At 37.0% G+C, this 22,101-nt stretch overlaps 1 protein-coding gene across 1 annotated transcript in view; it reads left to right on the top strand.

Annotated features, from left to right (window-relative positions):
- Positions 1-22,101, top strand: part of Spag16 (sperm associated antigen 16) — an 848,530-nt gene that overhangs the window by 118,028 nt on the left and 708,401 nt on the right. Inside the window, exon 11 of the mRNA XM_051154139.1 lies at positions 13,945-14,072. Within this exon, the coding sequence (XP_051010096.1) occupies positions 13,945-14,072 (128 nt within the window). The remainder of the gene's footprint in view (positions 1-13,944; positions 14,073-22,101) is intronic.

Genomic DNA, 22,101 nt, shown 5'->3' with positions numbered 1-22,101 from the left:
ACTACTGGATGATAATCAGTTCAAAATAGAAATCAAGAAGGAAGTGTAAAAATTCTTAGAATTTAGTCACAATTAAAAATGTTTGAATCTGCAGGACTGGCCCCTTCATGTGTTCCAGCAGGTCATACATGGGGTAGAGGTTGGGGTGGGGTCCACTCAAGAGCGCTGGATCAGAGCCCACTCCGTTGTCCTCAGGGCAGGGCCAGCTCTCCTGCTCCTGTGTCATCAGGGCAGGGCCAGCTCTCCTGTCCCATGTCATCATGACAGGGCCAGCTCTCCAGCTCCCATAAGAATCTCCTTGACAAATGGCAACAATGGGATATCTGAAGCAGTCCCAGTGAAGCCTTAAACCAGACCCATGACTCATAACAATGAACATTTTAAAGTAAACATATGTGGCCAAAAGGCTATATTGCGTTATACACTACAGCTTCTGTGACAAGATTTTTTGTTTGTCTGTTTCTTTTATTTTATTGGGGGGAAGAGAGGGATTTTCTTGCATGATGTGTAAATCATAAATATTCAATAAAAGTAAAAAAAGTTTGGTCCATATTTCCAGATTTCTTTCTTGAAACTTATTTCAGTTTATGATACCACATTCAGTGCATGTGGATACTTGAAACCATGTAGGTCATCTGTTTTCACATTCACAACACATAGTTTACCAATTTAAAAAATCATTTTTAAGTTTGTACTTAAATTTTAAAAATTTTCAGTGGGATTGAACCTTTTTACATGCTTACTGTATTAAAGATTGTGGCCAGTACATATGTGCATCTAAATTCCATGACCAATTTTCTCAAAAGAACTTTAGTTTTTTTGTAATTAATTCAAATTTATATAATTTTATTATAAGTGATTATTATTACCTAACAACATTTTCCCTGCAGTTTTTGACTTTCTTATTTCAGAAGTTTAAAAATTACACAGTCAAATAAAACTATCTTTTATCTCATGATTTCTGCCTTGTTTTGTTTTTATTTTATTTTATATGTGTGAGCATTTTTGCTTATCTATATAAAATGTTCATTTTCCTGGTTCTACAAGTGGCCAAAAGAGGGCATCAGACCACCTCGAACTGATGTTATAGATGACTGTGAATGACCCTGGGGTGCTGGGAATTGAACCTGGTTCTCTGGAAGAAGAGGAGCTCTTCACCACTGAGTCATCTCTTCATTCCTTCATTATTTTCTTAAAGAAAACTTTCCAGTATTCCAAGATCATATAAATTTTTTATAAATATTATTTATATTTTGTGACTCTTATAAATTATTGAATATAATAAAATCAATGAAAAGATGTAATACTCTTCACTTCTTTCTTCTAATTAGTTAAACTAACTTTCCCTACATATCTGAATAACCAATACAGAGTCTGATGAAGACTCACTTGCCCTAAATGTAGTCTTAGACCCTAAAGGGAGCAAAGGATGTGGGAATTTCACTGGAGTCAAAGTATGACTCATATCCCATGAGTTCTTATATAGAGGGTCCCTGGTACAAGGAAGATGCTATTCCTACTGAACCCAACATAGAAATAGCAGGAATGGGCCAAAGGAAGGGAAGAAATAATCACAAATGGTACCATTTATAGGTAACTAGAGAAAACAAACTTAGAAAGGCACACTACAAATATTATCACTTCATTTAAAAGATTTGTCTACTCTCTTTGATAAGTCTATTTAAATAAAAATATAATTTAAACAACCAGTTTTTATGAATGCTCTGAGGAAAAAAATAGTGTGTAATGAAAAGGATGCTATAGTCAGTTGAGATTTTGAGGTTCCATATATATGTGTGTGTGTGTGTGTGTGTGTGTGTATACATATATATACATATTAAAATTAATGTGTGTTGGTGTGGTTTTCTTTTGTCATTTTCATTTTTTCCTCTGTGTGTTTCTGTGGTGTGTGTACATATAAAGATATGTGTGGAGGTGTCTGGGGGCTAGAGATTAACATTTTTCTTAATTGTTTCTGTGACCTGGACCAGCAAGTTGTCCTTCTGAGAGAATAAACAGGAGATCGAAAGGTAACAAGGGTGGAGGATAGAGTAGATAAAGTTGCGATTGGGAAGCCTAGTACAAGCTGTCTTATACCAAGCAAACGTATGAAGAAGTAAGACACCTTATGTACTATTTCTAGGGGAGACATTGGACAGTCAGCAGCAGGCTAATCCAGCAATGTTGCACAAGGGGAATGCAGCTCATCTCAAGGATATTACAGACTGAGCACACAGTAGGGGTTGACACTCACACCCACAGCTTCACAGGGCGGGAGGGGTTGGCTCCGCAGGACCTGAAGGACAGCTCCACTTTCTCCAAGCTGATTATTATTTCAATTTCAAGAAGATACCAAATGAACCATGTTCTTAGCAACCCTGGGCTCTACACTAACATTTGTCCTGTACGAGGAGTCATATGATTTTCTTTAGGTGAGGTGGAAGGCAGGTCTTAGGGATTTTATCAGTGCTTTTGCTTTTTTACCAGTGGTTCAGTGAGAGGCAAGAATAAAGGTGTGGTTTTTGGAGCTGTGCGGAAAGGAGGAAGTGAAGTTTTCAGGTCAAAGTAAATTTCTGGCCTCACTGATTGGCCATTTATACAGTTTTGTGAATGTTGCTGGTCTATTTTATCTACACCTTTCGCCAGATGTGTGTTGTTAGTAGTTAACATAGTGTGTACGTGGGTCATTAAGTAAGTGTTAGCAATTTTTAAATACTAAATACACTTAACACACACACACACACACACACACACACACAGTCTTGCTGTCTTTCCTATTCTCAACTTAATAACTAGTTCACAATCTTAGATGAAGTTAGTTTTGTGAATATAGTTGTATATTATAAATAAGAGTTGAGGGGTCCTTTTTGTTTTAAATAGTGAAAATTTTTTTTCAAATTCAATTCTTAAGTAACTAATATTTTATTACATTATTTTGATGATACTTCAATGATACTAAAATAGAAAGACATGATTGCTCATTCAAATCCAGTGTTATTACATTTTTATTAATACAGCCATTTTAATATTGTAGAGATTATTTATGATATGAAATGGCCTACATTTATTTCTTTGCTCAGGTTCTCTTTACATGGTCCATATCCTTACAGATATGACCTATAAATCTCTTTAGCTGAATTTGGAAACTTGGGCTGTTGATGAGATAGATCCTTGAACTTTAGGGAACCCAGAATGGTCTGGAGACCTGGCAAAAGAATTGGTAGCAGAATGCTACTAGGTGGCATAGGCCTTCACCTTAGTATGAAGGCAGCAATGAAAATTTATAATCTCCAGAAGGTTCCTGATAATGCTGCTGCATTAACTGGAGAAGTTCTATGATAGCCATTAACATTGACTGATGGAAGTTAGTTTCCAAATAATATTATTCAACATATTACCTATGTAAAATATCCACTTATTTATATACTTACTTCATTTTAGCAGTTAATATTTTCAGATGCCAACTTTGCTGTTACCTTCAGAACTATTCCAAAATTTTTAATACATTGTTTGTTCTTTGACAATTTCACACATATATAAAATGCCCTCTGATTACTCTTTCCCCCCCAATCAATTTTACCTCACTCCTAGCCCTATAATGTGCCTCCCCCTCCACCAGTCTCTTCCCAGATTTATGACTTTAGGTTCTAATTTTGGCCAATTTAGTTTTAGCAGGGTTATCAGTGTAACATAATAGGGAATATCCTGTGGAGCCTGGCGGTTACATAACTAAAGGCAATGGCCTCCCCTCTGAATCTATCAGTGGGAAATAAGTCAGCATTGAGGGTCCTGTCTCCCTGAGCCCCTCCTTCATACATGCTGACTTTTTTCTCCTTGTTCAGACCCCATGCAGTCCTCTCAGTTCTTGTGAGTTTATGGTTGCAATGACCGAATTGTTCAAATGATGACATTTTACATTCCCTTTTATCTTCTAGCTTTTCAATTCTTTATGCCTCTCTTCTGCAATGTACCATAAGCCTTAGACACGATTGTATAAATATCCTTTTTAGAGCTGAGTAATCAACTTCTACGTACTCTCAGAAATTTGTATGTATGCTCCCTGTGACCTATGGTTTCACCTGGTCTGGGTTTTTCAGCTGTTTAATAGTATTAGATGTGGCTCTATTTCTCTCATATCCAGTCAGAGAACAGTTCTCTATTCCTACAATAGTCATACCACTATTGCACAAGTGGACACTTCCTGCCTGACAGGTCCTAGTGTAGTTTATAGGTTCATAACTGGGTATGACCATAGATGTCTTCTCTCCCCAGCAACCTGCATAGTGCATTCCAACACTGTGAAACTAGTTGGTAGGAAGTAAGTCTCTAGGTCAGTTCTAGCTATTTCTTAAAATAATAATTTCATGAAAATGCTATAAATATTAAGTATACATCTAGAATAACTCATTATGTTTGTAGATCAAGAAAATCTTGGATCTCAATTCTGATGGTTTATAGAATGAATAGGCAGTTAAGTATAGAAATATGCTTTAAAATATAATGAAGTTGTAGAATTTTCAAGTATAGTTGATGACAGTCACTTTATTTCTGCTCCTCTTTTTGCCTCAGCCTAATTTGATATGAATCAGTATAAGGGATCTCTCAGGGCCAGCTTTAAAACATATTAAAGCCACCTTATTTCCTGCAACTTATAGTTAAAAACTTTAAAGGATGATGATGTTTTTTAGTAGCATTAAATACAAAATGGTTGCATTTGGGAAAACAACATTTTGCAAATTTGTTGCTTTTTCCTAAAGTCTAAAGCCTTAAATAAAAATAAAGGTCAAGAAAGCAAACAAATATATACGTAATGTTTTTCTGGGCTCACTGTAATTTTCAAACTTAGCTTTTGAATGTCAATTAGATCACGCAAGTCTTGCTGATAATGTCAGCTGTCAGTCATTCTTAGGTAGTGATGTGCGAGGTTTGCCAGCAGGTAATGGGCCAGCTGAGAGATGGAGGAAATAATGAGGACACAGAAACCTCAGCAGAACTTTTCATCTCTGGTAAATATCTTTCTATAAGAGGAATTAATAAAAGAAAAAATGTCTCATTAAAATTTATTTCAATTTAGTTCATTTTAATAAGTTATACATTAAAACATCAATCTTTTAATGTTGAATTTTTAAAAATTCATGCAAATGACCAATGATCTACCGTTTTCCAACATGACTGATTGTTAAAAACAACATTTATAAGAGAGTAGCCTGAAATTTACATTAAAATTTTGGTTTGAATGGAATTAAATATTCATATCAATTTTCATGAGATGTATCACAAAGCTGGAGTTGGAATCCACAAGTGTTCAACCTAATAAAATGTGTATTATATTATCTATGAACAAAATGTAGCTTAAACATATTTTGCATTACTGCTTCACTAGGTATTTTCTTATATTGTATCTTTAGTTTTCTCATGGCATATATGAAGTTGAATTTATTATTCTTCAGTTGTAATCATCTGTAGTAGTAAATCTTCATCATTATTTTATCTTTATTTTGACTTTACCTACTACCCACCCATCTATATAGTCACCCATCCATCTTTATATTATCAACATAATCATAGGCACCGTTAAGAAAATTACATCAACTCAGATTTAACTCTCCCATCTATTTACATTATTATGATATCTGAATTAAAGAAAAATATACTCTCTCCATTCTGATAATTTTATTACTATCTCTTCATCTTAAAGTTCTTCATATATTTCTCCTCTAGCTTGTAAATATTACATTTTTGTGTGCATGTGTGTAGGTGCATATGTTTGTGCTGGTGTGCATATATGTATGTACGTACAGCCAAATGTGGAGGTTAGAAGTCCACTTTGGGTATCACTCTTCAAGCAGGATCCAGCAGCTTACTGTTAGTTGACCGTTTGGCATAATCTATAGTCACCTGGGACATGAGCCTCTGGATATGTCTGTAGGAGACTGTTTCCCTCCTTTGGGTGGTAGCATTCCGTGGATGGAATTCGGGAATATATAAGTGGGTAAAGGGGACTATACATCAGTGTCTTCTCTGGTTCCAAACTGTGAATGCGATGTGACCTTCTCCTTGAAGTTCCTCTTGCTTTGACTTGTCTACCATATTGGACTATTACCCTGAATTTGAACCAAATTAAACACTCTCTCCATTAATTTGATTTCATCAAGGTGTTTTATAACAGCAACAGGAAAAAAAACCCAACAACAAAGGTACCATCACCTTGTTTTTATTGAAAATGTCTTATTTCTATTGACTAGGTCTCTCATAGTCCAGGAGATTGCCAGGTAGCTAGGCTGCCCGACCAGTGGTGTCAGATCTGCCTGCCTCTATAGCCTTGGTGCAGCTGACACAGGCCTTTACCACCAAATCCAGCTTTTCCCCATGGGTTCTAAGGATCAAACACTGGTTATCAATCTTGGACAGTTAGCACTTTATTGATGGAAATCATTTTAGTTTCATCACTTTCCTATAGAAATGTGACTCTGGAATAGAACAATTATATCCCCTGTGGCCTAACAGTTAACATGGTGTTCCACATGGACTAGTCACTGAAGGTTATGTGTATTTGAGCTTAGAGCTCAAAATTGCTTGAGAGTAAGTTCCTTGAAGATTAGTTCAATGGAAAGAAAAGAGCCATGTAGCAGAGGACCTGTGCTGGGTAGTGTGGACTCACATGTGGCCTGGCAGAAGCTTAGGTAACCAGAGACTTGGTAGAAAGAAAGAGAGAGCTTGGTTTGCACATATATTAGATGCATGGGATACATCCCAGATATGGAGAGAGGAAGTCACATGGATTCCATCCCATGAAAATGAACAGCACAGCTGTATATAATCATAGCTGGACCACAAATATCTAACCTATATTATCATTGTTTCAGGACAAATAGAGATGGTCAACAGGTAACTGATGTGGAACTGAGATTCCAAATAGCGACAGCATTCTAAAATCAAGGCTGCTTCCATCAATATTGCAAAGAATAGTGAGCCTCTCATTTGATTAACATGGACTATTTTATAATAGAATGTGAAACTATTCAAAATGAATTCATTCTCCAGTTGCAACTATCATGCACCACTAAGTATAGATATAAATAAAGCAGCAGCAGAGCTAGTGAATGTTTATTCATGACATACTAAGTGCCAAGCACATGAGGGCTACTTTACAAGGCTTATGTCACTTATCACTCATGGAAGTCTCTAAAATAGGGAAGATTTCAGTCATAATCTACAGTTGACACAACATACTTTAACAATGTGTTAAACAGGCTGGAGAGATGGCTCAGCAGTTAAGAGCACTGTCTGCTCTTCCTAAAGTCCTGAGTTCAATTTCCAACAAGCACATCGTGGCTTGCAACCATCTATAATGTGATCTGATGCCATCTTCTGCCATGCAGGTGTAAATGCAGATAAAACAGCCATATACATAAAATAAATAAATAAATCTTAAAACAAAACAAAAAGTGTGTTAAACAGCTTGCCTAGCTGTACATTTCAGTACATGTTGTAGTTGAATTGTTAAGGAGAGGCCTGAGTTTCACCTCACATAGAAGGACTTACTCTCAGAAATTGTTATTCCTTTCAGTCTGGGGTGGGACCAGTGATTGTGGTATTTCTACTTTAAGCTAGGAGATGATTTCAAGTCACAGAGTTGATAACCAGATTGAAGCGTACTCTTGAGAGCTTGGCTTGCCCTGTACTTGTATCTTAGTAAAAAAGAAATGATGGTGTTTAGGTAGCTTGATAGTTTAAAGCGTTACTTCCTTCTTCTATCCTCCATGAATTCTTTATTTGTGGGTATACACTGACCCCACTGATTCTGCCTGAGCTCCTGTCCTCTAAATAGTGGCTGGGTGACAGTAGTCTTGTGTTTTGTCTCTGTGAGTGCATGCTTGTCGACACAGCATTACTATAACTAGGGTTGTTGCAAATCTTCTTTTAAATAGCTTCTTAGTTATTGTTATATTTTCTTATTTTGTTCTGAGTTTAGAAAAAGGTAAGAAGACTTAGTAACATTTTATTAAATGCTCTGTTTTGTTATTATTGTGTAGTTTAATAACAATGCTTATGAAAGTGACACATATAAGTGTTTTTAGGGAATGGATTTTTTGTGTGCATGTGTGTGTATTTACATTCGTAACACAGTATCATGTGTGTGTATGTACATTGTTAACTCAGAACTATATGGTGGTATTATATTTCTGAAGATAGGTTTGTGAAGAGCTTTGATGTTTTGCCAAATATTTGCTTAATTTTTATTATTTATTTATACTTATGAAAGTGTGCTTGTGCCTTAAAAAGTGGTCAGTACAGTATAGTTTTATATAGAGAATGCTCTGCTAGTAGCATTGAATACCACAAAAGAGACAAAATAATAGAATATTACACAAAATATTACATTTATAATTTTTACAAAGCTGACATGTCACATGAAAATGTGACTGTGATACTTTTCCATAGAAACTTGAGGATGACTAAGAAATCATTTTCCTTCTCGTACACTAAGAATAGAGGACTCCAATACTCCACTCTCCTCAATAGACAAGACATGCAGAAAAACACTAAACAAAGTAATGCTGGAATAAATAATGTCATAAATCAAATGAACCTGGGAGGCACCTTTGGAACATCTCACCCAAACACAAAAGGATAGACCTTCTTCTCAGCAGCTCATGGTACTCTTTCCAAACCTGAGCATGTACTAAAACACAAAACAACAGACATAAGAAATATGAAGTAATACTTTACATCTTGTCTGACCACTGTGTATTAAAGGTGGCTATCGTCACCAACAGAAATGGCAAAATTTCATAGAAACAGAACAACTCACTACTGAATGAAAATGGGGCAAGACAGTAATTAAAAAGAAGTTAAAAATGTTTATAAAATGGAATGAAAATGAAAACACAACATATCAAACCTATTGGACACAGTGAAGGTAGTGAGGCAAGTTCATAGCTCTAAGTGCCTTCATTAGAGCAGAGGCAGGCAGATTGCTGTGAGTTCGAGGCCAGCCTGGCCTATAAAGTGAGCCCAGGACAGGCAAGGCTACACAGAGAAACCCTGTCTCAAAAAACCAAACCAACCAACCAAACAAAAATCTGGAGAAATCTCATGTTAGTAGCTTAGCATCACACTCAAAAGCCCTAGAACAGTTTTTTTAAATGCTCTTACAAAAAAGTAGATGGCAGAAGATAATCAAACTCAGGGCAGAAACCAATGAATTAGAAACAATACAAGAATCAATGAAACAAAATGTTGGTTCATTGAGAAAATTCAACAAGCTGTGTAATCCCTTATCAAATTAACTAAAGACAGAAAGGAAAGATCCAAATTAATGAAATTAGAGATAAAATTGGTGACATTAAGGTAAACACTGAGGAAATTTAGAGAATCATAAGGGCGCATAATAAAAATGTATATTTATTGAATTTGGAAGTCTAAAGTAAGTGGATGAAGTTTTTTTGTATCCTAGTAATGGAAACTATGGAGCCTGGACTGGCCCGCTTCTTTAACCAGGCTGGGATCCCAGTTGTGGGACTGGGACAAGAACTAAGCCACAAAACTGACCACCCTCAATCTGTCTGCCTTCAAGACATACTGGGGCAATGGTGGCTCAGAGCTTGTGGGAGTGACTTGTCAAAATTGAGGTCCAAGCCAAGAAAGGGAGTCCCTACCCTTGATGGTCCCTGCCTTGATGGTCAGGATCCGTAATCTGGATGGCTCAAAGGTCTAAAGTAGAACCAAGCACAGCTGACAAAACAGTTAATGAAAAGATTCCTAATGATATTTTGCTATGCTCATTAATTGGTGCCTAGCCCAGTTGCCATCAGAATTGCTTCCTACAGCAGATGATGGAAGCTGATACAGAGACCTACAGCCAAACACTAGGCTGAGCTTGGGGAACCCAGAAGAACACAAGGGGGAAGGTTTATAGGAGCTAGACAGAACTATGACACCAGGAGAAGATGTCCCTCAGAACCAACCAGGGCACATAGGGACTCACAGGGAGTGAAGAGGCAACCATGGATGGAGTCTGCATAGGTCTGCAACAGGCTCTCTGCATACATGTTGTGGTTTTTTAGCTTGGGTGTTTGTTGGACTCCTAACAGTGGGAGTGGGGGGGACTGTCTCTGACTCTTTTGCCTGCTTATGGAACCCTTTTCCTCTATTGAGTTGCCTCGTCCAACCTTGATATGAGGGTTTATGCCTAGTCTTATTCCACCTTGTTATGCTGTGTTCAGTTGGTATTACAGGGAGGCCTGGTTTTTTATTTGTTTTGTTTTGTATCTGGGAAAGGAGGTGAGATGAGGGAGTGACTAGGAGAAGGGAGTGAGTGGGAGGCGGGGAGGGAGGGGAGGATGCAGCCAGTTTTTATAGCATGAGACAAGAATAAAGAAAAAGGAAAAAAGTTAAATAGACCAAACAAGCAATTTAAACAGGCACATAGCCCCTAAATAAATAAAAGCAGTAGTTAAAAGTCTCCCCGTCTCCCTCTAAAAAAGATTCAGGACTAGATGGATTCAGCACAGAATTCTACCACATCTTCAAAGAAGAAATAACACTAATACCACTCAAATTCTTATGAAAATATAAAATATAAAATATTTTAACTCTTTTTTATAAATACAAAAACCACATGCAAGTTTCCTCAGAAATGAAAATTATATACTAGCATTCCTTGTGACTATAGATGCAAAAATTCTTATAAAATACTTGCAAAGTGAAGCCCACAACACTATGATCTTGTTGGCTTATCACAGAGATGCAGTATGATTCAGCATACGTAAGTTTGTAAACAACTCAACATATAAGCCGACTGTCAGACAAGAACTGCGTGATCATCTCATTAGATGCAGAAAAGACCTTTGACAAAACTCAGTATCCTTTTCTGATAAAAGTCTGTGCATACAAAGGGCATACCTCAACATAATAAAGTCTGTGCATACAAAGGGCATACCTCAACATAATAAAGTCTGTGCATACAAAGGGCATACCTCAACATAATAAAGCCTGTGCATACAAAGGGCATACCTCAACATAATAAAGCCTGTGCATACAAAGGGCATACCTCAACATAATAAAGTCTGTGCATACAAAGGGCATACCTCAACATAATAAAGTCTGTGCATACAAAGGGCATACCTCAACATAATAAAGTCTGTGCATACAAAGGGCATACCTCAACATAATAAAGCCTGTGCATACAAAGGGCATACCTCAACATAATAAAGCCTGTGCATACAAAGGGCATACCTCAACATAATAAAGCCTGTGCATACAAAGGGCATACCTCAACATAATAAAGTCTGTGCATACAAAGGGCATACCTCAACATAATAAAGTCTGTACATACAAAGGGCATACCTCAACATAATAAAGCCTGTGCATACAAAGGGCATACCTCAACATAATAAAGTCTGTGCATACAAAGGGCATACCTCAACATAATAAAGGCTGTGCATACAAAGGGCATACCTCAACATAATAAAGTCTGTGCATACAAAGGGCATACCTCACATAATAAAGCCTGTGCATACAAAGGGCATACCTCAACATAATAAAGCCTGTGCATACAAAGGGCATACCTCAACATAATAAAGCCTGTGCATACAAAGGGCATACCTCAACATAATAAAGTCTGTGCATACAAAGGGCATACCTCAACATAATAAAGCCTGTGCATACAAAGGGCATACCTCAACATAATAAAGTCTGTGCATACAAAGGGCATACCTCAACATAATAAAGTCTGTGCATACAAAGGGCATACCTCAACATAATAAAGTCTGTGCATACAAAGGGCATACCTCAACATAATAAAGTCTGTGAATACAAAGGGCATACCTCAACATAATAAAGCCTGTGCATACAAAGGGCATACCTCAACATAATAAAGTCTGTGCATACAAAGGGCATACCTCAACATAATAAAGGCAATATACAACAACCCTATAGCCACATCAGTCGATACAGAGAGAAACACAAAGCATTTCTACAAAGCAGGAACAAGACAAAGAATATCCTTTCTCTATACCTATTCAATACAGCATGAAGTCTTAACTAGAGCAATAAGTTAACTGAAGGACACCAAGGGGATATAAATAGGAAAGGAAGAAGTCAAAACATTTGTATTTACTGATGCTAAAACTAGACATATTGTGCCACCAAGTGAAATTTCCAGTGCTTCCAGTAAGTTACATCATTTTGAGTCATTGGTCAAAGAGGCCCCATGGAAACCTCTTAAATATTCCAGGGCTAATGGTTACTCTCCAGAACCTGATTGTAAGGTTCTGTTTCTGAAGACAACACCCATGTCATCAAACACAAAGAAATAGAGCTGGTACCTAACTAGAAGACTGGCTCCTGCTGGCACGCATTCATGGTACTGGAAGGTACTCTACATGCTACTATCGGAAAAAGGGAATCGTCAATATTGAGCAGCTACAAATTATGAAACATAACAGTCTGCCTGCAAGATATGCTGGTACAATAGAGGCGCAACTGTTATAGGTAGAACCATCCACTATTTAAAAAAATTGAATTTAAGGCCCACTCCATGGGATGGAACCCATACTTGATATGGCTCAAATGGTTCAGAACCTGGGATTAGATAGAATATGCCCTGAACAAAATGTGTTAATATTCGTCTTCTTTAAAGGAACATAGCAATAAAATGACTCCTAATGTCATATTGCTATATCCATAGATCAGTTTTTAACAAAATCATCAGAGAAACTTCTTCTTGCAGTATATTGGGATAGCACTGAGATTCACAAAAGGACAGTGTTCATGTAAAGAGACTTTGGGGCACTAAGTCCTAAATGTGATAGATGACTCTGAGTAGGCTGTGTTTTCCATACACGACGGGATTGTTGCTCACATGAACTCACAAAGACAGTGGTATCATGCACTAGGTCTTCATAAAAGTTAGGTCCCTGTGCTGAGAGGAAATGAACATGGAGACCCACCACTAATCAAAAAGCCATCTGCAATTGATACCAGCTGGAAAAGGGGAATATTTTTTCTTGTGGAGTCTCACTGGGTATATCAACTGTAGGTTCAGGCCAGTTCTTACAATCAGTAGTATGTGACCTACACAAAACAAACTCAGTGGTATCTTTGTGGACTTCTCCTCTGTCTCTCTCTGCCTCTCTCTCTCTCTGTCTCTCTCTCCGTCTCTCTCTCTGTCTCTCTCGCTCTCTGTCTCTCTCTGTGTCTCTGTCTCTGTCTCTGTCTCTCTCTCTCTCTCTCTCTCTCTCTCTCCTCTCTCTCTCTCTCTCCTCTCTCTCTCTCTCTCTCTCTCTCTCTCTCTCTCTCTCTCTCTGGGTATTTAAAGAGTTACTGTATAAGTCTTTAAGGATTTTGAATGGCTATCTTTAACAGGTCCTCACTAAGGGTAGATTTCTTTGTTGTGGAGTTTGCTTGATGGAGAGAGGGTTAACTAACAAATGGAGGGAAATACCTTTAAATTAGTCCTGTTTCCTTGTTTCTTTGGATGTAAGAAAGACACCGTAATTTACTTGTTGCCAAGTGTCATTTTGCTATCCAGTGAAAGTACTGGTAGGCATATCATTACAGAGGACAAATGCGCTACATGAATCCTTGGGCTTTGATGGATGAAATAAAATTGATGTTAGGGTTTAGTGATTATCAAAAATGACAACTGACAAATCATATAAGACATTAAATTGTACTTCACCATCATCCACAGAGGGAAGGCATTCAAGTAATTTTTAATATGTATGAAAGTTAGAGCTAATGTCATCATTGAAAACAAATGGATATCTTATTTTAAATTTTGTCTTTCTTGAATATTTTCTCAAAATTGCAATGAGTTGTGAGGAATTGATGGTTAAGAGTCATCTATAATTATATTTTTGTTAAAATGTATTGTTAATGAGACAATATTACCATGTACAGTATTGACGACATTTTCTTCCTTTCTCCACCACCCAGGATTCAGAATTTCCCACAGATATGCAACCAGATCCAAACTTGTGTGTATATAAAGAAAACCTTTCTCCAGCAAAATATGACTACAAGCTGAACAATATTTTTAGACTTCATGAACTCCCAGTGAGCTGGTAAGACTCTTAAAGTTTTGTTAATGCTTTTGAAATTTCATTGTACTGTCTAAACTGTGGTTCTTGTTAACTATTCAGAGATTACGTGCTTTGCTCTCATCCTATTTGCAAATAGCTACTTGCAGCAAAAAAAGAATCTACTTGTAGCTGCTGTAACATTGTTTAAATTAATTGGTTTAGGCACTTGGTGGCAGTGCACACTAAGTACATTATTGGGATTATTATTGTTGAGGTTATAGTTTTAATTTAAAATAACACACATGGTTTTAAAAGAGTTTCACACAACTATTTTAAATCTGAGATCTGAGAAAACTATATATTAAATTTGTGTTGATTCCAGAAATGTGAATTTTTTTGTAATATATTTTTAATTTGCTTTTTCTGAAGTCATAATTCCATAAATTATAGGTACTTTAATTTAAAGTAAAAACATATCACATTCATTAAAATATAATTCATTTATGAAACTGAACATATATATTTATAGAATATGTGCTTTTTATATATTCTGACATTTATAGGTTGTTAAGTTTTTTGAGAAAATTATTTCTATCAGTAATCTGTAAATATAAAACAAAACTGTCGAAACCTAAATGTCAGTAAATAGTTTTTGTTGATAATCGCACATATTTATTATAGTTTAGGTAAATAGCACTAAATCTTTGTAATTTTATACATAATCTATGGCATATGCAACTTTTCTTTAAGAATCTATGATTTGGGTTAAATCATATACGAGAAAAAAACCCCTGCAATTGTTCATGAACATGTTCAGTAGCACTAAGTACTAAGCACTAAGTACTTGTTACTACATATATTTTTCCTCAAGTCCTGCCTTCTCTTTATCATCTGAAATATGTCCTTTGCTTGGATGATACTACAGCATGTGATGCACACACACATACACTTACACACACATATGTATACGTGCGACATGTTGACATGCATATGAATACTATTTGATTATATCTTAGAAGCAAGAGTGTTATATGTAATGTTTTACCTAAGATCATAATAGTTACGCATTTAGTGATGTGACCAAAGCTCATAGGTAAATACATTTCCTGTTAATATTTGAAGAGAATCATAAAAATTCATCCTTTAAGGTTCTATTTAAACAGAAAAAATGCAATCCTGTGTGTGCGTGTGTGTATCTTTGGATGTAAGGTAATGATTTTTTCATTACATGTCTTTTTTATTAATTTATTCATATTACATCTCAATTGTTACCCCTTGCCTGTCTCATCCCATTCCTCCCTCCCACCCACTTTCACTCTATTCCCATCCCCAAGGTCTGTGACAGAAGAGGACCTTCTCCCTCACCATATGGTCACACCCTATCAAGTCTCATCTTGGTAGCCTGCGTATTCTTTCTCTGAGGCACACCAGGCCTCCCCACCAAGGGGAAGTGGTCAAAATGGGTACCAGAGTTCATGTCAGAGTCACTTCCCACTCTCCACACAACTGTGGAGAATGTCCTGCCCATTGCCTAGATCTGAGTAGGGGTTCAATGCTTGCTGCATGTATTGTCCTTTATTGTTGCAGTAGTTTGAGCAGACCCCCGGGGGTCTAGATCTGCCCATCATGATGTTCACCTTACAGGTTTCTAGGACCCACTGGATCCTTCTATTTCCCCATTCTACCCTACTTCTCTCACCTAGAGTTCCATTAGGAGGTCCCCACATATCTCCCTATATCCTGGTAAGTGAAGACGTTCATGGGACATGCCTTTTGGGCTGCTGTCCAATTATAAGTGAGTGTATACCATTTGAGTCTTTCTTGTGTAAGTTAACCCACTCATTATGATCATCTCTAGTTCCATCCATTTGCCTGCAAATTTTAGGATTTCCTTGTTTTTAAAAGCTGAGTACTATTCCATAGTGTAAATATACCACAATTTCTTTATCCATTCTTCAACTGAGGGATATTTAGGTTGTCTCCAGATTCTGGCTATTATGAATAAGGCTGCTATGAACATGGTTGAGCATATGTCTTTGTGTGGTGGAGCCTCTTTGGGTATATTCCAAGGAGTAGAATAGCTGGGTCTTGAGGTAATCCTATTCCCAGTTTTCTGAGAAAGCGCCAGATTGATTTCCAAAGTGATTGTACAAGTTTGCACTCCCACCAGTAATGAAGGAGTGTTCCCCTTTCTCTACATCCTTACCAGCATGTGGTGTCATTTGAGTTTTTGATCTTGGGCATTCTGATGAGTGTAAGATGCAATCTTAGGGTCATTTTATTTGCATTTCTTTCATGGCTAAGGACATTGAGCATTTCTTTAAGTGTTTCTCAGCCATTTGATATTCCTCTGTTGAAAATTCTCTGTTTAATTCTGAGGCCTATTTCTTAATTGGGTTATTTGGTTTGGTGGTGTTTAATTTCTTGAGTTCTTTATATATTTTGGATATTAGACCTTTGCCAGATGTAGGGTTGGTAAAGATCTTTTCCTAGTCTGTAGGTTGTTGCTTTGTTCTGTTGACAGTATCTCCTGCCTTACAGAAACTTCTCAGCCTCATGGGGTCCCATATATTAATTATTGGAGTTCTGTTCAGGAAGTTGTTTCCTGTGCCAATGAATACCAGTGCCATCGCTACTTTTTCTCCTAACAGATTTAATGTCTCTGGTTGTATGTTGAGGTCTTTAACCCACTTGGACTTGAGTTTTGTGCATGGTGACAAATATGGGTTGACTTTCATTTTTCTACATGTAGCCATCCAGTTAGACCAGCGCAATTTGTTGAAGATGTTATCCTTTTTTCCATTGAATAAATTTGGCTTCTTTGTAAAAAATCAAGTGTCCATATATATGTGGATTTATTTCTGGGTTTTTGATTCAATTCCATTTATCAACCAGCCTATTGCTGTACCAGTACCATGCGGTTTTAATTATTGTTGCTCTATAGTAGAGCTTGAGATCGGGTATGGAGATTCCTCTGGAGGATCTTTTATTGTACAGGATTGTTTTAGCTATTCTGATTTTGTTGTTGTTGTTTTGTTTTGTTTTTCCATATGAAGTTGAGAATTGATCTTTCAATGTCTTTAAAAATTGTGTAAGTATTTTGATAGGGATTGCATTGAATATGTAAATTGCTTTTGGTAAGATGGCCATTTTTATTATGTTAATTCTCCTGAGCCATGAACAAGGGAAATCTTTCCACCTTCTGATGTCATCTTCAATCTTCAGAGATTTGAAGTTTTTTTTAAACAAGTCTTTCACTTGCTTGGTTAGAGTTACTCCTAGATATTTTATATTGCTTGTGGCTATCGTGAAGGGTCTAGTTTTCCTAATTTCTTCCACTGCATGTTTGTGATTTGTATATAGGAAGGATACTGACTTATTTGAGTTAATTTTCTATCCAGCCATTTTGCTGATTGTGTTTATCAGCTGTGGGAATTCACTGTTGGAATTTTGGGGGTCATTTATGTACACTATCATATAATCTGAAAATAGCGATAATTTGACTTCCTTCTTTCCCATTTGGATCCCCTTCACCTCCGTTTGTTGTCTTATTGCTCTAGCTAGAACTTCAAGAAATATTTTAAAGAGGTATGGAGAAAGTGGGCAGCTTTTCCTCACCCTCAATTTTAGAGGAATTTCCTTGAGTATCTTGCCATTTAATTTGCTGTTCGCGATTGGCTTGCTGTATATAGCCTTATTATGTGTAGGTATGTGCCTTGTATCCCTGATCTCTCCAAAACTTTCAACATGAATGGGTGTTGGATTTTTTCAAATGCTTTTTCTGCATCTAAGGAGATGATCATGTGTTTTTTTTTTTATTTCAATTTGTTTGTATGGTGGATTACATTGATGGACTTCTGTATATTCAACCATCCCTTCATGCCTGGAATGAAGCCTACTTGGACATGGTGATGATATCTTTGATGTGTTCTTGTATTCGTTTTGCGAGTATTTTATTGAGTATTGTTGCATCAATGTTCTTAAGAGAAATTGGTCTGAAATTCTCTTTCTTTGCTGGATCTTTGTGATGTTTAGGTATCAAAGTGACTTTGACCTCATAGAGTGAATTTGGTAATATTCCATCCATTTCTATCTTTTGGAATAGTTTGAAGATTATTGGTGTTAGCTCTTCTTTGAAGGTCTGGTAGAATTCTGCAATGAAACCATCTGGCCCTGGACTTATTTTGGTTGAGAGACTATTAATGACTACTTCTATTTCTGCAGGAGAAATAGGATTATTTATTTTATTTATCTGATATTGATTCAATTTTGGCAAGTGCAATTGGTCATGAAAGTTGTCCATTTCCCTTAGATTTTCAAATTTTGTGGCATATATACCTTTGAAGTAGGATCTTATGATTATTTGTAATTCTTCAGTGTGTGTTGTTATTTCTCCCTTTTCATTTCTGAATTTTTTGATTTGGATAGTTTCTGTGTGCCTTTTAGTTAATTTGGCTAGCGGTCCGTCTATCTGGTTGATTTTCTCAAAGAACCAGCTCCTTATTTTGTTGATTATTTGAATTATTCTCTTTGTTTTTAATTTATTGATTTCAGCCCTGAGTTTGATTATTTCCAGATGTCTGCTCCTCTTGGGTGTTTCTGCCTTTTTTCCCCCTAGGGTTTCCAACTGTATCACTAAGTTGCTTATATGGGATGTTTCCAATTTCTTTATAAAGGCACTTAATGCTATGAATTTTCCTCTTAGAACTGCTTTCAATATACCTCACAAATTTGGGTATGCTGTTTTTTCATTTTCATTTACTTTCTGGAAGTTCTTAATCTGTTTCTTATCTCTTCCTTGACCCACATGTCATTAAGTAGAGAGTTGTTTAGTTTCCATGTATGTGTAGGCTTTTTGTTATTTTTGTTGTTGTTGAAGTCCAACTTTAGAGCATGGTGATCTGATAGAATACAAAGTATTATTTCAATTTCTTGTATCTGTTGATCAATTTTGGAGCAAGTTCCATGGGTTGCTGAGAAGAAGGTATAATCCTTTGTGTTTGGGTGTGAAAGTTCTGTCAAAATATCTTAGATCCATTTGATTCATGATGTTGGTTAGTTTTGGTATTTCTTGATTTATTTTCTGTTCCAATGATCTATCCTTTGGAGTGGAGTGTTGAAGTCTCCCACTATTAACATGTAGGGATCGATGTGTGGTTTTAAGCTTTGTTAATAGTACTTTTACAAATGTATGTAGCCATGTATTGGGAGTGTAGATGTTCAGAATTGTGATGTCATCTTGGTTGGCTCTACCTTTGATGAGTATGAAGTGTCCTTACTCATCCCTTTTGATTAATTTTGGTTGAAAGTCTATTTTTATTAACTATTAAAATGGCCACACTTGCTTGTTTCTTGTGTCCATTTGCTTTGAATACGTTTTTCCAGCCTTTTACCCTGAGGTAATGTCTATCTTTATGGATGAAATGTGTTTCTTGAATGCAGAAAAATGTTGGATCTTGTTTATGCATCCATTCCATTAGTCTGTGTCTTTTTATTGGAGAATTGAGACCACTGATGTTGAAAGATATTAATGACCAGTGACCGTTAAGACCATTGATTTTGATGTTGGTTGTAGTAGAGTGTTTGTGTGATTGTATTTTTGCAACAGGTAGTTATTTATTTTTCATGTAATTTTGGTTGTAGCCTGTCCCTTTGGGGTGGAATTTTCCTTCTAGTAACTTCTATAAAACTGGATTTGTGGATAGGTAATCTTTGAATTTGTTTTTGTCATGGAATATCTTGTTTTCTCCATCAATGGTTATAGTAGTCTGGCCCAGCATCTCTGTTCTCTTAGGGTTTTAAGGACCTCTTTCCAGGCCCTTCTAGCTTTCATGGTCTCTGCTGAGAAGTCAGGTATAATTCTGATAGGTTTTCATTATATATTACTTGGCCCTTTTCCCTTGCTGCTTTTAATATTTTTTTTTGTTCTGTATATTTTGTGTTTTGGTTATTATGTGGCAAGAAGATTTCCTTTTCTGGTCTATTCTATTTGGTGTTCTGTATGCCTCTTATATGTTTATAAACCTCTCCTTCTTCAAATTAGGGAAATTTTCTTCTATGATTTTGTTGAAGATATTTTCTGGGCCTTGGAGTCAAATGTCTTCTCTTTCCTCAATATGTATTATCCTCGGGTTTCGTCTTTTCATTGTATCCTTGATTTCTTGGATGTTTTGTGTCAGGAATTTTTTTAGATTTAGCATTTTCTTTGATTGTTGCTTTAAGATCTATGATTGTGTATTCTAGTCGCAAGATTCATTCATCCATCTCTTGGATTCTGTTAGAGAAATTTGCCTCTGTGTTGCTTGCTTTCTTTGCTAAGCTCTCTCATTCCTGTTTTTCTTCTGTATGTGCCTTTATCATTTTGCTCCATTTTCATCTTCAGATCTTGACCTATTTTCTTGATTTTCTTCATCTGATTGTTTGTATTTTCCTGGATTTCTTCCAGTGCTTCTCTATAGGCCTCTTTTAAGCCTTCCATCTGTTTGGCTGCATCTTCCTGCATTTGTTTACGGATTTTATTCATTTCCTCCATTATCATCTTCATTACTAAGGTTTGAGGTCATTTTCTTGTATCTCAATTGTGTTTGAGTTCTCTGTGTTGCTTTCTTTGGCATAGCTTGGATCTGGAGATGTCATAGTGTTTTGGTTTTGTTGTTTATGTTTTTTACACTGGCCTTTAGTCATCTTGCTATCTCTGATGTTGGGAGGTAGCTTCTAGTGTTCTTCACTGGTCTTTGTGAGCAGTTTGTTGGTGAGTGCTTATAGGTTGAGTGCCTTTGCCTGTGGGGGTCACAGAACTCTTCTCGGTCAGGCAAGTGACTTGTTTTCAGCCCCTGGATACTTTGCTTCACACTTTGGGCTCCCCACTGGGTCAGCGGAGGTAGGTACAGGTGCTCTGCAGCTCCAGTATTGGTTTGAGGTAGTGTACATAGAACCTGTTATTCTGTCTTTTGCTGGGTTTTGAATACCCTGTTTTTGGGCCCAGGGCCTTTGGGTCCTAGCCTCAGATCACTTTAGAGTTCCTGAACCCCCTCTAGCTTCTAGTAGTTGTTTAGGTTTCTGCCTCCTCCAACCAGGAAGTGGGGCCTAGGTTCTGCCTGCCTGCAAAAGAGCAGCTACTTCCTTCTGATTGTTGTTGGTTGGCTAGATTTCTGTCTTATCCTTTTCGGCCTGCCCAGCCTTTCCCAAGAGTGTGTGAGTCCCTGCTAGGCTGGGAAGCCTGGCTAGGCTGAGTCCGTTTTGAACAATTGTGCCAGGAGAGTCCTCTCGGACTTGCAGCTAGGCTCCTGCCTGGCCCTACTCAGACTGTGCCACTGTGGCTGGACAACATGTCTACAGATGCCTGGGCCCCCATGTAACACCTGGGCTTTCTGTGGATTGGTGTGGGCGGGTGGGGGTGGTCTGAGGATAGATCCACCTGTTTTCCCAAGATTTCCATAGACCAGGAACTCTGATGCTTCACTGCAGGGAGTTTAGTCCCATATACCGAGTTCACACTGCAGAGCAAGGCCACAGCTAGAAGCTGGTAGGCAGACTCTGGTCCAGGCTCTGGGGACTGGGGTCCTGTCCTCTGTGGGCCACTGGACGACTAGAGGTCAGATCTACTTGTGGTCTGCACTGTGCAGACCTCTCTCACCCAGTGATCCCTGGCTCCCAGTAGTGTCCCAGGTCTCCTCCCTGCAGATTACACATAGCACATCTTGGTGCCACCATCTTGAAATCCTTCTTCTTACATGTCTTTTAACTAGATATGATTCTACATGCTATTTCTTAAGCAGCAAAGCCAATTGTGAACAATCTACAATTTTGTTTTAAAATATAAAATTATTTTATTTTACATATTTTACTTATACTTCAGCAGTGAGTATAATTTGAATTGATATGAAAAGAGACCTAGTTACTTTAGAATTGGATTTTAAGAATTTTGCACAAATCACTCTACTCTATTACATCCAGGCAATGGCAGGAATACAAAGATTTAATTTGATAATAAAAAGAGAATTATACTAGAAAATGACTCTCTAGGAAGAAATACTCCTTTTTGTAAAAATGTCTAATAGTCTATGTTGGA

The sequence above is a fragment of the Acomys russatus genome, chromosome 12, assembly GCF_903995435.1.
Source record: "Acomys russatus chromosome 12, mAcoRus1.1, whole genome shotgun sequence".
NCBI classification, from domain to species: Eukaryota; Metazoa; Chordata; class Mammalia; order Rodentia; family Muridae; genus Acomys; species Acomys russatus.
This window is presented reverse-complemented; position numbering and strand designations above follow the sequence as displayed.